This window comes from Dromiciops gliroides, chromosome 3 (assembly GCF_019393635.1).
Source record: "Dromiciops gliroides isolate mDroGli1 chromosome 3, mDroGli1.pri, whole genome shotgun sequence".
Classification (NCBI taxonomy): Eukaryota; Metazoa; Chordata; class Mammalia; order Microbiotheria; family Microbiotheriidae; genus Dromiciops; species Dromiciops gliroides.
In genome coordinates this window covers 445,411,616-445,430,006 of record NC_057863.1, presented here as the reverse complement: position 1 = coordinate 445,430,006, position 18,391 = coordinate 445,411,616, and the positions used below count along the sequence as shown (strand labels likewise).

At 37.7% G+C, this 18,391-nt stretch overlaps 1 protein-coding gene across 1 annotated transcript in view; it reads right to left on the bottom strand.

Moving 5' to 3' along the window:
* The window catches only part of LRP2 (LDL receptor related protein 2), a 262,918-nt gene that overhangs the window by 212,762 nt on the left and 31,765 nt on the right, over positions 1-18,391 (bottom strand). The window contains exons 2-3 of the mRNA XM_043995927.1: positions 3,532-3,639; positions 1,799-1,921 (exon numbers count right to left, since the gene is read on the bottom strand). Coding sequence (XP_043851862.1) covers positions 1,799-1,921; positions 3,532-3,639 — 231 coding nt within the window. The remainder of the gene's footprint in view (positions 1-1,798; positions 1,922-3,531; positions 3,640-18,391) is intronic.

Below are 18,391 nucleotides of genomic sequence, written 5' to 3'. Positions count from 1 at the left end.
CCATAGATCCAATGTGGTAATTTTTCCATGTTTTTCTAATTTGTTTATGATGTGACCTTTTATATCTAGGCAGGTCACTTATCCAATTGGAGCTGGGACACTGAGATTAAGTGACTTGTCCAAGATCATATAGCCAGTACTTATCAGAGAAAGGACTTAACTGACTCCAATGTCAGTTCCCTATCTGCTTGGCCAATATACCAGGCAGCATAGCTATCTGTGTTAGTGAGGGAATACCAAAAACAATATAATCACAGATGCTTGAGGTCAGTCACCTGTAGGATGGAGGGAAATGTCTGCAGTATATTTTATATCTAACATCAGTCTTAAAAACAGATGCGGAAAAAAACTTATAGGCCTACTAACATTTCTAACTATGCAGAAAAGTATAAATTAGCTTACTACTTCTTGTCTTCCTCTCTTATCTACACCCTTCTCTTCTAAAAACTTATTTTATAAAACGCTATTAGGTTAAAGACTTTGTAGGATAAAAATCAATCCAGTTAGAGCTAATCATTTATCCTCCAGAAGTGATAGTAATTTTCAAGTCTACATTTACCAGATCATCCAGAACAGAGTGTGATTATGGCAGGAGTAGGAACCAAAGGAGAAGCCACTAGTGATGCCATTTCTGTTATTTCTAGGCCCTCCCTCCAAGCATTCAACTCTATTCCATCCAAAGCCAAACTAGGTCAATAAGTGTTTATTAAGCACCTACTATGTGCTAGGCGCTGTGCTAAAACTGGGGTTTCAAAGAAAGACAAAAGGCAACCCCGCTGTCAAGGAGCTCACAATCTGATGGGAAAGATAACATACAAATGACTACGTACAAACAAAAAATATCAAGGACAAATACAGAAAAGGGGCTTCTTTTGAAGGGGCAAGAGGTATGCATGTACCAAACTCCAAAGAAGCAGATCAAGGCTCTTCCTTCCCCCTCTTCAACCCGTCCAGTTGCCATTGTCTCCATAAATGATACAGTTCTACAGGAGGTAGGGACCAAAGGGGCCTCCAGTTTGGCTTCTGAGTCTGATGCAATCCAGTGAAGGGGCAAAGGATTTAGCTCTTTGTTTCCAGAGTTACTAACACTTATTGACAATTCTTCAACATAATCACACTTTCAAGATCATGAGATCATTTAGATTGCACAGATTTCCTGCACATAAGAGCTGCCTTCAAGTATCTCTCTTTGCTGTGATAAGGGATTATATTTGTTCTTCTTAGCCCCAGAAGGCTGAATTGAGTAATAGGTGTGAGCCGTAAAGAGGCAACTTTCATAGGCTTAAAATAAGGAAAGTCTATCTAGCAGCTTATTCACAAGAAGAATGGGCTCCTTCTTACTGGAGGTCTTTGAGAAAAGAGTGGATGACTGCTTCAGTCAGGCATTTGCTTTGGAGGAATTCTTTTTCAAGTCTGGTTTAGACTAGGTGGCTATTGAGGTCCCTTGCACCTATAAAATGCTATGATTCTGTGACGACTCCTTAACGATTAAGCCCCTTAGTCAACATTTATGAACAGTAAAGTAAGATCAAATGTTTTACATCAATGACAAATTAGAATATCATTCATGAGATATGCATAGAGCACTGCGTTCAGAGTCAGAGGACCTAGGTTAAAATCCTTGGTCCTGCCAATTACTAGCTATGTACATTTGAACAAATCTTTACCTTCTCTGGGCCTCAATTTCTTCATCTACAATATGAGATGGTGATACTATTTGATTTCTAAGATCCCTTGTGCCTTAAATTTATATGACCCTATTTACCTATTCAAACAATGCCATGCTGTCAATACTTACGGCACTGCTGATGCTCATCTGACCCATCATCACAGTCTTCTTCATCATCACAAACCCAGGCACGAGGGATACACTCTCCATCACTGTGACACTGAAACTGGCTTGCCTCACAAGAAGGATGAGCTAGAACAAATCAGGAAATCACTTAGCATACCAAACATTCAGTGAAAGGGTTTTAAAAATGTACAACATTAAGCTATATGAACAAGTTTATATACATAAAATTCTACACGATGTTCTTAGGTGCAAGGTATAGCAGTATATTACAAGAGAGTCCATACTTCTAAGAATAATCACTGAAATATAGGATCCTATTATTTAGAGGTCGAAGGGACCTCTGAGATCACCAACTCTATTACTTCATAACCAAGATAGGTGATCTCTTGGGTTCACACAGTTTCACACACACTGATGAGTCAAAAAAAATGCAATAAAAATATCTGGAAGGGGCAGCTAGGTGGCACAGTGGATAGAGCACTGGCCCTGGAGTCAGGAGGACCTGAGTTCAAATCCAGACTCAGACACTTAACACTTACTAGCTGTGTGACCCTGGACAAGTCACTTAACCCCAATTGCCTCACACACACACAAAAATATCTGGAAGATATATAACTTATATCAGACTTCTTAACATCTCAAGGAGTGGGAAGAGGAAAAAAGGAGGGATATAATTTGAAACTCAAAACTTTTTTAAAAAGCAATGTTAAAAATTGTTTTTACATGTAATTGGGAGGAAATGAAATATATGTATACATATATACATAAATATAATATGGAAAAAAGTTAGACATGAAACACAAAAATACCCTCATTTCACATTGTTTAAAAGTGATCAAATTATGAAATTACATTTATAAGTTTTAAGTTAACTTTTTAAAAATTCTTCAGTGAAGAAATGATGTCTTAAAAGAAGAGTAATATTGCATAGATTACTTGTTGCATCACTGTTGGGCAGAGAGGTGTACCAAATTGTTCCACCTTAACTGTAACTAAATCGTTACCACTTATAACTATAAGTGAATTACTGAATGGTATGACACAATTCCCCAGCCTCCAATGCTCAGTCACTCCCAACTAATACAACAGGCATTCAACTGTTGTACTGTAGTTCTTCCAACAATTTAAGACTCAGTCCCTTTCTTTTGCTATTTTGTTGATATCTAAGGTTGTTGGGGTTTTATGGCATGGTGAGGAATCACAAGTAACCAGGTTTAAAATGGGAAAGAGAATATAACACATTCTCTTGGTTATACTACGAGCTCCCATAGCTCCTTTGTGGTACTTCAAACAGACCATATTATACCCTTTGTGTAAAAATGGGCTTCCATTTAGGCCAAGAGCCATACTCATTCAACTACTAATGCTCTTGATTTTTCTCTTTTGGTAGACAAAATATCCATAATGAATGGACAAAAATTGTTGTCAAGATGCCTCCAAAACCCTTCAGGAACATTTTTAGAGGCATATTTCTGGCACATGGCTATGGGATAGATGTTAGACTGATGAAGGTGTGATCTATACCCTACCAGAAGGTGAGGTGATGCCCATTTCTACCATGGATATAAAATCCAAAAGACATGAATCCACCCCTTGATTCCACAACTATTATCCAGAGTTTCCAATTAATAACACTTCCTGTGGTTAAAGTTTTAAATTCCCCCAAAGTTTTTGTGTTAATAAAATGAATTCTCATAGCCCTCTTTACAATCCTACCACCCTCACTCCTCACTTACGGCAGCCTGCTTCATCTGTGTCATCTGAACAATCCTTGGCTCCATCACATCTCCAGTGTGCAGGGATACACCGACCATTCCCACAGCGAAACTGCCCACTGTCACATGCTATAATGCAAAACCCCAAAGGGAAAGACTAATCAAAAACTCGAGCTGTGATACAAAAATAATGATTTTTTTTCTTGCAGCCCCTTCCCATCACAATCCCATCCTACTTCCAAGACATTTAATAATAACAACAAATGTCTGAATAGTAGTTTAAGGTTCACAACACACATTCCTTACAACAGCCCTGTGAGGCAGATAAATCAAATATTATTCTCCTTTACAAATGAAGAAATCAAATCAAGAAGATGCAGTGACTTATCCAACGTTAAGCAGTTATAGGTGGCAAAGTCGGAAACCACATCCAATCCCTTTTAGGTGAAAACCCAATGAAAGCCAATGCCCTTTCTTTCTACTAAAGAACACTTTAAAAGAAAAGAAAAAAACTTTCTTGAACATGTAAGATTTTAAACCAAATTTAAGTTGAATTTTTAAATCCTTTAAATTTATATTAAGTCCTTTTCTTTCTGTCCTTTTCCCCAGCTTTTCATTATACACATGAGAGTAGGTTTATATAACTATATCATGGTAACCTTCCAGAATCTGCTACAGAGTAGAAGTAGAGTAGTAGAGACAGGGATGAGTTTTGTCCCAAATAAAAATAGAAAGATACGGACAAGGCAATAGTGGATTCTGGAAGAAGCCAATCTACAATGATCTGAATAAGTTATGTTAACAATGAGGATTTTGTGATGATAGGTCTTGAATTCAAATCCTAATTCTTTCATTTACTACCTGTGTGACCTGGAAAAGTCACTAAACTTCCCTGTGCCTCAGTTTCCTCCTCTGTAAAATGAGGAGGTCCCTTTCAACCCTAAATCTATGATCCATCCTAGGTCAAAAAGGGAAAATAAAGCTGAAATAGACTATATTGGTTTTGCTATGATAAGCCCACCTCCATTTTCCAATAACATTTATACCAAATTCTCCTGCATATGATGACCAGATAGTATTGTTAGAACATAATAAATACATGGGTCAAGACTTTGGAGACAAATCACTGAACAGTCAAAATAACTTTTTTTTCAATTAGGTTATTCATCACTGTGGGTAAAGTAGCTGAGAATAACTTCTAAATAAAACCATTTGCTATCATTTTAATTTTTAAACATTTCCTACCTTTGCCATTTTAAAATCCATGTTCATAGAGTGATATCATTCTTAGACTTAGAGAAATAAGATTTAAGTAAGTATTTGAGCCGTTTTCCCACCAAATTCTAGGTCTCAGCTCTTTTCTGGAAGCCAAATTAACTCAGGGTCTATCAAAGAATATAAGTTTCTCCCTAAAGGCAGCAGCATCCCCTCCCCATGTCTTCTTGGTAAGGAGAAGAGAGTATAAACTGGATGATGACTAAAAATTCACCCTTCCATCCATTCATTCATTCAACAAATATTTATTGAGATTTTTCATAGGTTTTCTGGAGCAAGTGGCACTAACTTGGCAGAAGTAAATCTTCTGTAGTTACCCCAAATGTCTAGCCAAGGACCTCCCTAAGCAACTTGTGCCAAGCAGGGAATTTTAAAGAAAACAACTAACACAGAAACATCTTGGAAAAGACTCAAAAACATTTTCTTTACAGAGTCCAAGGTGGCAAGGGATAAGGGCAGGTGGATTATTTGTCATTTGTATGTTTGTATTTTTTTATATCTGCCCCCCCATGGGTTAATTAGCAATCATGATGAATTATCAATTTCAATTATTTTATAACTCAATCAAAAATTAGATAAATATACACCATAGCCACCTACTCCTAGAAAAAATAAACAATGCATTATCCTGACTTCATGTAAACGAAAGGCATATCGACAGAGTCACATAAACACAGTTAAGTGATCTATCCCTTGGGGATAAAGGCTACTTTGTGCATGGAATGTTCAAATCTGATTGTCTGCTAGTGACATCCTGATTTATAATGTATGCTGCAAATGGTCAGAAATTTCCCTTGCCTAAATGGTGGTACAGGGTGGTACAGGAATACGTACACCCAAATACCTTCTATAGACTAATGCATGATGGTGGTTGGTGGTGCAGGTCTGGGGTTGGTGGTGCAGGTCTCTTATCAACTACCTTTAAAACACAACAACCTCCCTTGCAAAAATGCCCTAAAGGAATGTACAAATTCACTCTGGAATCCCAGAACCTCTCATTGGATTTTGCTCTACAAAGCAATATTTCCATAGGAGATTAGGGACTTTGGGGGTTTAACTGTTAACACAACATATATTAAATCACTTTTATCAATTAGGTCTATTGTTGGTAATCCAACTTAATCCATTTGTAAATTCAGTGTATTTGTCTCACCAGCTCCTAATAACTCTGAATGAAAAATTTAGCAACATAAGGTTAAGTCTACTTATAAAGTATTCGTATTCCTAAATGAAAAATATATTCATTTACAAAGAAAATATTTTCAAGAAAACTCACATAAAATATATATTGCACTTTTAAGTATATGCATATACATATAATCAATAAAATTTCCCCAGAAACATTTAGTACAGTTAAATTGTAGGGGTCAGTTTTGTTTTTCCTAAAGCATTATGTTTAAACATATTCCTGACAGGGCACAAGACAGTCATTAATTTAAATAGTTTCTTAAAACAAAATAAATGATTCGAAAGCACAGGAAAATGTACCTGTTTGAGGACATTAAGTATTAATGAAAATTTTTTCAAGCAAGAAAGATTTTAAAGATTTCTATTTTAAAACACATTACCAATCACTGTAAATTATCAGAGATAAGCAATTTCAACAAGAACTATCTATTCATTTATCAGCAAATTCTCTGTAATTAATTTGTCAAATTCATCTTTCAACAGGAACCTTCCATGACTGTTTATAACTTCCAAATAACTATTGATTAGAACTATCTTTATAGAAAACAAAATAAACTAAGACTTTATCTTTCCCATGAAGCCTCTTAACAGACACCAAATTCTGGCTGAGGTAAGAAACCTCAGTATTCACTGAATTAGAAAGGGGGGGAAACTTGGAAAACTAGCTTCCCTTGAGAAATTCAAAAGACCTGAAAAACAGTTACAGGTACTTCGGTTCCATTTTATCTTCTTTGCACTTTGATTTCAGGGTAGTTTTGCAAAAATTTGGTGTGTTTTTTTCCTCACGAACCACCTACATACTGGCACATGATCCTATTCCTACTTTGTTGTTCAAGAAGCCCTTCTTTATTACCCACCGTGTACAAACCACCATACTAGGCATGGTCTAATAAAGTAAAGTACTAAGAAGCTAAGTTGTTTGTCTACAGATGTCCAGCAGATTTGGAAAAAGCCAACCTAAATTCTGACTTAAAACCTTGGGTTTAAGGTTCTGTGTCTACATAAAGTATCTCTTAAAGCAAGGCTTTAAGAAAACAAAATATTTCTTTTAAAAAAACTGATCTTTACATATCTTTAGCCAAGATATGATTCTGCTTCACTAATAACATCTTATAAACATTCACTTTCTTCTGAAATTGCCTGAAATAACTAGGAGTATACTGAAGCCAGTTCAAACCTGCTTGAGAAAAACCTGGTTGTTAAATTTTCAGTGCGGGGCATTTATACCTCAGAAACTGAAAAACACTACAGATCAGGGCTTGGTTTATTGGGGGGAGGAGATTTATTCTATAGAAAATTATAGAGACTGTTAGTAATGCAGATTAAACTTCAAAGTGTATTTTTCAAAGTATTTTTTTCCAGAGACCCAGTTGTTAAACATTTACCAGCACACCACTGACCCAACCCACACTTCAGATCAAAGTTCTTGTTAAGAGAAACCAGATTGAAAAATAACAGTTGGGGGTGGGGGGTGTCCCTTTGAATTTCTTACCCTCCACCCCAGCTCTAGCCACCCTCACCTCCCTCCCCAAAACACCTAACATACTCAAAGATAACATAGGAAGAGATTCAAGCACAGACTGCCTAGCAATTAGTTCTTTTCGTTATAATATTCCCAATTTTAAAACAAGATTCAAAAGTACAACCTTAATGCAAAGACACAAGTATGAACATTTAGACTTTTCCAACAATGATAGGTTCATTGAGTGAATGAATGAAAAACTACAATTGTAGTTTGGGTCAGCAAAGGGCTAATAGTACCCAAGTATGACTAATCTTCCTGTATGGGCTCTCTAAGAAATTTCTAAAAACGTATTTTAAGGCAAGTCCTTAATTTTTAAAGCTTTTTTTTTTAATTCATTTAAAAATACCACTAGTGTTCAGGAATCAGATGATGGTTTGGTGCTCATAGTGATGATTCCTGGAGAAGAAGTTTATCCATTTGTTCATTTCTGTTACTTTAGCCCATGGCTCAACACTAAAACCCCTGCAAATAATTAAAATAAACAACAAAGGCAAGAGTTGGAGGCAAATGATGATTTATTTTGATCTGACTCAGCTGAAACTACAGAGAGTCATGGGAAATAAAATTAAGTTGTCCCTTTCTCTGGGGAAGCCAGATGGTTCAGTGAATAAAGGGCCAGGCCTAGAGTCATGAAGACTCATCTTCCTGAGTTCAAATCTGGCCTCAGACACTTACTAGCTGTGTGACCCTGGACAAGACATTTAATCCTGTTTGCCTCAGTTTCCTTATCTGTAAAGTGAACTGGCAAAGGAAATGACAAACCTTCTATGCCAAAAAAAAAAAACCCCAAATGATGTAACAGAGTTGAACATGACTGAAACAACTAATGTTCCAAGAACATAACAATGTATCTGAGATATGAAGAATCGTCCCTACCCTCAAGGAGCTCATATTTTGTTAGTGTGAGACAACATGTACATGAAAGTGTATGCAAAATATAAACAAAATTTTAAAGCTACAAAACTGTGTTGTTCTGGTTTGGAAATGGACATGTATTTTCTTCCTAGGATCAGGCTTATGAAGTTCAAAGAAGCTTATCATCAGAATAGTGGTCATCATGAGATAGGGTTGTTGTTTTTTAATTGGCCCAGAATTTCAATAGTCTGCTAAGATACAGGCAAAAGGAGCATTAAGATCAGTTAAATCCCAGATACTTTAAAGTATTGAAGTCAGTAATATGTTACCATGTTCAGTTAATCAATAAAATACCTATTTATATGGGTTACTGGTTTCATTTCTGAGTACCACCAATATTTTAGGTGCCAAGCTGGGATGTCTTCAGAGAAGGCAATTGATCTGGTGAGAGGATTCAAGAATATGCTCTTAATTTGTGTGTCCTTTGAGGGCAGGGATTGTTTTGTCTCTTTTTCCAACTCCTGGGCTTGGCACAGTTCCTGGCACATAGTAGGCACTTAATAAATGTTAATTGATTGATTGATTGACATGCTAGGAGCAATTAACTGGAGATGTTTGATCAGAAGAGAAGATGCAGGTAGAACATGGTAACCGACTTCAAGAATTTGAAGGGTTCAGTTAGGAAAAGGGATTCAACTTGTCCAACTTAGTCCCATAAGGAGCTAGGAGCAAGAGGTCGACACAGTAAAGAGCCAAATTTAGGCTTGATATCAAGAAAAACATCCTAAAAATTAAAGCTATCCAAAGACAGAACAAACTGCCTCGATGGGGAGTGGGTTCATCTTGCCAACCAAAGAAGAAGCAAGCCATGTTTCGGGTGAGTCAAGCCACTGACAATACCCCTCAGCCCCAGTCCAACAGCCCCAGGAATTACTCTCCAAACCAATGGTCCCACTTCTATCAAGGCCCTATCCCTTGGGAAGAAGAAGTCTGACATCCCTACCACCAACAACACTAAATTCCAACCACTTGTTACCAGAACAAGTAAGCCTAAGAATCCCAGGTACAGCAATATTCCCCCAGATCACCAATGACTCTACCAGCCCAGCATAACCCCAGTAGTCATCTTCCAGGAAAGCAAACCTTATGGAGATGGGACATAGCAACTATCCTGTAAATACTATAGCTCTCCACTCTACAGCCCAGGCAGCTACTGAAGACTGAGAAAAGAAAGGTCTCACCAACAAGGCCATTGGTATTGCCACATGGTTTAATATTGGAAATGAGTGTGATTTTATAAATGAAAATCACATTAAAGAAGATGTTTCACTATTGAACTCTGGGGACCACTGGGCCTTTCCATTTGACTTGCAGCTCCAAAGTTCCTCATGTGATGTCTCTTTGAGGAGAGCTGTTTGAGAGCTGGGGCTGTCTTGCTTTCCTATTTGTATCCCCAGAATTGTGAGCAGTGCTTTGCATACAGTAAGTGCTTAATAGTTGTTTTTTATTCATTCATATAAAGGCTATACAACTACTTTTCATATATGTTATAGAGACTTCTGTTCAGCTATGGAAGGGACTAGAAGTTCTTTAAGGTCTCTTCCAACACTGAGATTATGTGATTGTAACTCCCACCTTCTGTCCCATGAGAAGATGCAGGAGAACAATAAAAACATTACAAAGAAAAACATCTTTGAGAGATGAGCTCTCTGATCAATTTTGTCTACTAACCATGATTGCAGGTAGCAGATGATAAAGCATGCTACTCACCTCTTACAAGAGAGATGATTGACTAAAATAAAGAATAAGACCTATGTCTTCAGATATAGCCAATGTAAGAATTTGTTTTCTTCAACTATGTATATTTGTTACAAGGCCTATGTTTGCTTACATGAGGAAAGATTGGCACTATCATTGTGTTATGGGGTATACACAGAACCATGATCATTGGTCCCTGTCTTCAAGAGCTTATAATTTGAGCCAGAAATAGAAAGCATACGAACATTAAAAGTTAAATAAAAATACCTGGCAGTGTATAATTGAGCACAAAATGTACTGCTACTCACCATTTCCCAAATAGGCCTCCCTTGTTTTCTTGGCTGTGTCTTTACTCACGTGACTCCCACATCTCTGCCCGTCCAGGCCCTACACATTCTTCAAGGCCCAGCTCAAATGCTACATCCTCTATAAAGCCTTCCCCAATCTCTCCAAATGTAAAGAACATTTTTCTCCCAAGTCCCATAACACTTTATTGGTACTTTTCATGTGGACTTATCATATTCTACCTGATAGGTTTTTTGTCCTTGGCTTATCTCTCTTACTAGAGTGTAAGCTCCATGCAGGAAGGTACTGTACTTTCTTCTCCTTTGTATCCTCCTTTGCGCCTAGTACAATGTCTAAACAAAGCGGGAATGCAGTAAATATTTGTTAATGAATGATGAGATTGGGGCATTTTTTGGTGTGTTTTTTTAAGTCAGTTGGTGGTGTTAGACTGGAGGCAATAAGATCATTTCAATTCTAAACTGTGATGATATCCAAAGTTACCCTGGGCAAGTGTAATGCTAAACTAGAATATGGGCCTTGCGACCATGCATTGGATCAGAATACTTCCACTTTCTTAAGGTACAACCTATACCTGCTCTCTCAATCCCTGCAGACCTAAAGTCTGCCATATAGCTGTCATGTAGTCAGTCAATAGCAATGGGGAATGGGTAAAGAAGATCAGCATAATTCAGCTTCACCCTTGGAGTCTACTCAGTGTCTCAAGGCTGCAGTCCATTCATTTGGGCCTCACTTTCAAGACTGGAAGTACCTAGGTAATTAAGGAGACTGAAAAAATTAGAACCTAGGATAGCCAGTTGGATACAAGCAAAAAGGAAGAAAAATAAATAAATTAATGAATGAATGAATGAATGAATGAAGACACACAACATTCACAACATCAAACTTCTACCAATATGATTTAACTTCAGTTTAGTTAGTCCAATACCAAATGGTGTTCCCTATATTCTCACCTTATTTAACTTTACAGGTAGCAGAACAAATTTATTGCGTATTTTTTTGTACTTAAAAAAGGCTATTTCCCCAGAAGATACATAATGGATATTTCACCTCAGTCTCCATTGCAATAAGTAACAATGATGTCCCTGGATTCCTCCAAAGAAAAGCTAAGGATATCCATAGCAATTGGCCCATTCCTGTGAAGGATGAATTGAAACAACATTGCTCTTCCAAGACACATCTGAAAGATGTAGTATCATATAAGGGAAGAAGTGCTACTAGAATCAGTCAGGAAGATAGAGTTAGGTTACGCTAGCTGTGTGAGCCTGGTCAAGACACTTAAACTCTATGAGCCTCAGTTTCCCATTCTGTAAAATGTGCATAAGAATACTTACAACACTGAACCTCATAGAGATGTGAGGCTCCGATGAGATTGTCTATAAAATTCCTTGCAAACTTTAAAGTGCTGTAGACATCAGTTATTACATGTTATGAAATCAATCAGTACCAATAACTGCTACATGTTTGTGTGAGACTACTAATGAACCATGTATATATGACTTTAAAATTTACATACTACTTTCCTCCTAACAGCCTTTTAAGGTGGATGGTGAAAGTACTTCTACCCCAAAATGAAGAAACTAAGAATCAGGGAAGGAGGTTCAATGACTGTCCTAGAATCTCATAGCTAGTAAATATCAGAGCCAACTCAAATTCAGATTCACTGGACCACATATTTGAACTAGATGGAAACTTAAAGGCCAGCAAGCTAATAAGTGCCTGAAATGGGATTAGAACCCAGGGTGTTCATAGTAACTCTCAAATGATGCAAAGCAAGGATGGTGTTCCAACCAACATAAACTCCTTCCGGGGCAGCTAGGTGGCATAGTGGATAAAGCACTAGCCTTGAATTCAGGAGGACCTGAGTTCAAATCCAGGATCAGACACTTGACACTTATTAGCTGTGTGACCCTGGACAAGTCACTTAACCCTCAATGCCCTACCTAAATAAATAAACTCCTTCCAAAATAAATTAATCAAAAGCTACAAAAATATAACCTACCACCATGGTTACTGTGTGTCATGGCATTTTGAGTCAGAAAAGACCTTAGAAACTATCTAATTTAACTCCTTTGTTTCATGGCTATTTACATGGCATTCTAAGACTTACAAAGAGCTTTACATGAATTACCTCTTTGATCCTCATAGCTACCCTATAAGGAAGGTGCTAATATTAACCCACTTTGCATCTGGAGAAAGTGAATCTAACTGACTTACCCAAGGTCATACAGCTAGCAAGTGTCTGAGAGGGGATTCAAACTCAGATCCTCCTGATTCTATATCCAATGCTTTGCTCACTATGTCAAAGAGAAGAGACGAGATAGAGAGAGAGAGAGAGAGAGAGAGAGAGAGAGAGAGAGAGAGAGAGAGAGAGAGAGAGATGACTTGTACAACCATTGTAAGAGGTAGAGTCAAGATTTGGAGCAGTCCTTAGAAACCAGTGGGTTTTTTTCCACTCTACCTCACTTTTCCGTGTGTGTGTGTGTGTGTGTGTGTGTGTGTGTGTGTGTGTGTGCGCGCGCACGCGCGCATGTGCATGCACACAGATTCATTTATGTGATTTCATGACAAAGGGGAAGGCAGTGAATTTATTTACCTCACATGCCTTTTTTTTACTTTTCCCCTTCTCTCTTCTTCATTTAAACAATAATCTACTTTTCCCCTTGGGGCAGCTAGGTGGTATAGTAGAGATAGGTAGACAGGTAGACAGGTAGAGAGAGAGAGAGAGAGAGAGAGAGAGAGAGAGAGAGAGAGAGAGAGAGAGAGAGAGAGAGAGAGAGAGAGAGAGAGAGAGAGAGAGAATAGTGGAGAGAGAGAGAGAGTATAGTGGAGAGAGAGAGAAAGAGAGAGAGAGAATCTGGACCCAGATGGCTCTGAAGGAAAGTGTGAGGCTGGTGACTTTGCTCAGTCCACAACCCTTGCTTAAATCCAATTCACTGCAAGTCACAACATCACCCCGATGTCATTATCTTCTTCAAGAAAGAAGGACAAATAACAACAACCTTTCTTTCCCCTTACCCCTTTTACTCCTATCCTATTTTGATAAATATATTCAGCCTTCACAATCAGGTTTCAATCACTTCAACCTAAAGTATATCTAAAATCATAAAGTCCCACATTTTTGGATACTTGGGATTTCATATTCCTTATCAGACATGAAAGACATAATCCAAGAAGGCCCCTCTGATAAACTCTCCCATCTTCCAAGGGAGATCAAATTCCTTAAATGGCTCCCCCCACCCACACACACACACACACACCTTCTCACTCATAAATAATGAAACATCCAAAGAGAACCTAGGATTAGGTAATTCTGTGTTTCTGCTGCTAGTACCAGCATGTTGAAATCAACTCACTGAGATTATGATAAAGAATCTTAACTCAAGAGATGCTTGCTTAACTCTGGAATTCTCTCCAGTAGTTACTGAGTCAACATCTGCTTATCCATTCCAAAGAAAGTTATCAAGTTAACAAAAAAAATTCAAGATTGAAATCCACAATTTACCCCCTCATTTACATAAAGAATCACTACTGTAGAAAACAGAACAATAGATGTAACATCTTTGTGGTTACCCTGTTGTGTTTGGGGTTTTTTATTTTTACCATCTGGCTATCCAAACATAAAGAACATTTCAAATATCTTCCCTCCCATGTTCTTTTCTCTTTCAAAACTAGGTAAACAATGATTACTTTATTTCCTAATGTATTCAAATAATCCTCCAAGTGGTTACCAAGAGCATCCAAAAATTAAAAGCGTTCAGCAAATCATACTGGACATCTTAGTTCAAAATATTAGAAACTATGAACGCTGGGGAGAATTTGCAGAGAAAGTTATTTCCATTTTATAAAAATATAATCTTCCTAACACAGTTATCACAGAGGGATGGACTGCCTTGGGAGGCAATAAGTTTCCCATTATGGGAAGTTTTCAAGCAGAGGATGGATGTTATAGAAGAAATTGCTCCTCCAGTTTATGTTGGTCTAGAATGCCTCTTTCCAACTGTGAGATCCTATCAATTGGCCCAGGGTATTCTGAATGTATGCTCCTATGCTTCTATGAGCTGAACTCTATCTGTAGATACTTTCAGTGAGATGGTTTGTTCTGGGCTTCCCAATACTCCCTAATACATTGCATCCAATGGAATCATATACGTAAGTAAATATTTGAGGCCCCCACACACCCATAATGCTTCACTTAAAAGAAAACCCACACAAACATCCCTCTCTTCCATGTAGTAAGTAGATTTTCGCCACTTATCCAGACAACTCATAGGATGCAGAAAAAGAAATTCCAATCTGAGACAATTTGAGATGATTAAGGGAATAATTAATTGAATATTTTATATACCTTATAATTTACCATTTTACACACAGATACTCCTCCAATAAACTCCTCCAACAGCTTCTCAGGACACAGAAGTGACCTTGAGACCTCAAAGGCTATGCCATCTGTAAACTATGCCTGATCTTACCAAGCTAGAAAGATTTGTAGCCAAAGCCTGGCTTGGAACTACATGCCTGTCCACTAAGGACCAGCCCAGCGAATTTCAGAGAGAATCACTCCCTGAAGGTTGACACACCAACTCATGGCACCATAACTAAGACATGAAAAGGTGGCAACTGATGCAGGAAGAAACTACCCTGATGAGAACACATTTTGAAGAGGTACAAAAAATATAGAACAGCATATTCAAGAGCTAATTTCCTGCCCCAATCTCCTGAAAGATTTCTATATGATTCCCTAGTTAATGTTTCAAAGCTTTATAAAATTGTCTAATGAAATTCAGTACTGGAAAGGAGGAGAGGAGGAAGTCATTTACCAGTGCCTCTATGCTTGTGAAAAATGAACTACCAAGCATCCTTACCCAGTGGTAGTCTGCTGACCTTTAAAAGATATATGCATAATGGGCCATCTCTTAATTCCAACATGATGCTAGCTGTGTACTCCGTGGTTTTTCTGTTGCCTTTCAAATAAAACACAAACTCCTCAGTTAGGAATTTTTAACCTTTCTCAGTTTGGCTAGCATCAGCCTATATTCTAGATATTTCCTATTATTCACCTTCATGTACCACTACTCCCCAAACTCAAGTTTTCACCTCCTACTTTGATGCCTTTGCATAGACTACATATCTGGAATGTCCTCTTTCCTCACTCTACCTCTCATAATCTTTCATTTCCTTTTAAGGCTTAACTCAGATGCCACATCCTTCAGGAAGCCTTTTCTGATCCTTCTTAGTTATCAGTCTAATCTCCTTCCTCAAATTTTTGTGTTGTTCAATCATTTCAGTCATGTTCAACCTTTCATGACCATATTTGGAGTTTTCTTGACATAGATACTAGAGTGGTTTGCCATTTTCTTCTCTAGCTCATTTTGCAGAAGAGGAAACTGAGGCAAACAAGGTTAAGTGACTTTCCCAGGGTCACACGGATGGTTAATGTCTAAGGCTAGATTTGAACTCAGGAAGATGAGACTTCTAGACTCCAGGTCTGGAGCTCTACCTACTACACCACCTAACTGCCCATTTCTTCAAACTATATTATATTTATTTATCTAATTAAAAGTTATATTCCTCCCATTGAATGTATGCTCCTTGAGGGAAGGGCCTGGGGTTGTTTTTTTTTTGTTGTTTTGTTTTTGTGTCCTCTATGTCTATCTAATGCCTTGTACATAACAGATACTTAAACAATGCTTGTGGTATCTAATTGAACATGTAAAATCAAGTCCATGGTTGACTGATTCATGAATTCTAATAGCTAGACAATCTATCAAATGACCATGAACACCAGACATGAAATGTGTCCATAACATATAATCTACTCAATTGCATAAAACATGACTATTGTTATGGAAAAAGGAAACAAAAAACAAAATTGACCACAAGATGGCAGATTTAATGCCGATAACTGGGCCTTCTCCAAATCGCTTATGTCCACTTATGGGAGCATTGCAACACAATCATACAAGCATCCTATTGGATGACCCAGAGTGTTCAGAAAGAACAATATTCTTATTACTTCTCATCACATTATTTTGTTCTAGTTTAGCATAGTTGCCACATAAATATGTAACCAGCAGGTATCATTGTCATACTTTAAAGCAAGGTTTGGCTAGGCATATGTTTTTTTTTCTTACTTCTTCCTCTCAGCAGTAAAGGAGATAAGAAGATGTTTTCCTGACCATGCCTTTCTTGTCCCACTGGATAGAAGGCCCAAAGGCACGATGTTCCCTTTAGTCCTGTATTCTAACCAGTCCATAGCTTCGATTTGGGAGATTTGTCAGACATACCTTTGGTCTGATATATCTGGCTCTAATTACAATAATAATATACTCTTTAGCCTAGGGGCAAATTGGTCCTGGGCCACGTGGTTCTCTCTATATACTATTTTAGGAGCTTATAAATAAAAGTTATTAGTAGAAAGTATCATCATAAAAACCTCTCACACATACAGCTCTGGAATCCCCAGTTAAGAACAAATTCTAACAATTGGAACAGATATCCAAACCTCTGACCTGGTTAAACTCTATATACTTCCAGCTAGTCACTGGTGTCCCCCATTTATACTGCCTGTATATAACCAAGATACAAATATACATCACAACGAAGTTATGATCCATCATAGGTTTTAAATAAAAGGAAAACACCTTCAAAGATATGAATTTAATCAGAATTCATATTTTTAGACATTATTTTTGCAGGGCAATGAGGGGTAAGTGTCTTGCCCAGGGTCACACAGCTGGTAAATGTCAAGTGTCTGAGGCTACATTTGAACTCAGTTCCTCCTGAATCCAGGGCTGCACCAGCTAGCTGCCCCCAAATCAGATATTATAAAAAAACAACTTAAAAATAAATGTCTGCCTTATGCAGGCAGAGATAAAAGTAATGAAGCAGGAGGAGGGTTAAAATACTTCACCAATTTCAGCCATCTATGAAAATAACAGGTAATATCAGCCAGGGATTTATTAGATAGAAGAAGTTCATCCTCAACAGATAGTTTTAAATCCCCCTTTAAAATGCTCATAGTCAGCCTGCCTGAATCGATGACTTTATCCACTGAAGTTCCCTTGTGTCCCCCTATTACAGGTCAACTCATTAAATGCCCTTTCCAAAGCCCCTGCTAAAAAATTCTAATTATTGTCTAATAGTAAAATCGCCTCCAGGTGAGAGTATACTACTTCTCTGTCTGGACTCTAGTTCCCAGAAGTCCATTCAGCTAATCTGAAAATGTTCTCACCTAAAAGGAACTGGTCCCAAAACCAAGCTACAGATAAAATTAATAACATTAATAACAATAGTTCATATTTATTGATAGCACTGCAAGGTTTTTTATAAACCACTTTGATACATTGTCTCAAATAGTCCTATGAGGAAAAAAATACAGAGAGTACTTACTATATTTAACAGATGAGAAAACTAAGGCTCGGTTGAGGGCTAAATGACTTGCCCAAGATCATAAGCCCAGGGCAGCATGGCATAGTGAATAGGGCAATAGACTTGGAGTCAGGAAAACCTAGCTCCAAATGCTGGCTCATCCACTTATTGGTTGTGAGTCTTGACCTCTCTGCCTCAGTTTTCTTCACCTATAAAATGAGGAGGTTAGACTAGATCCCTTACAAGTCTAAATTTGTCTTTCGATGATACTATAAAATTTCAGAGGTAGGAGGAATGTGAGGGAAAGAAAAAATGCCGAGATGAAAACTAAGATAGAGATACTGAAGATACATGAAGACTAAAATTCAGTGCTCATCAACTCTCATGTGATCATAAATCATAGGTCTCCCTTTTTTCTTATTCAGGGATGGCACAACTTGGCAATTCATCCATACTCAGTGTTGACCCAATTCCAAATGTGGCCAGCATGCGCTGCTTGGACAGGGTTTATGAGTCACTAATTGCACACCAGGAGCATAGTACACTGAACTTCTTTTTTAAAAAACAAAATCCATACAAGTGCCCTTTTCCCTGGTGATCTGTAAT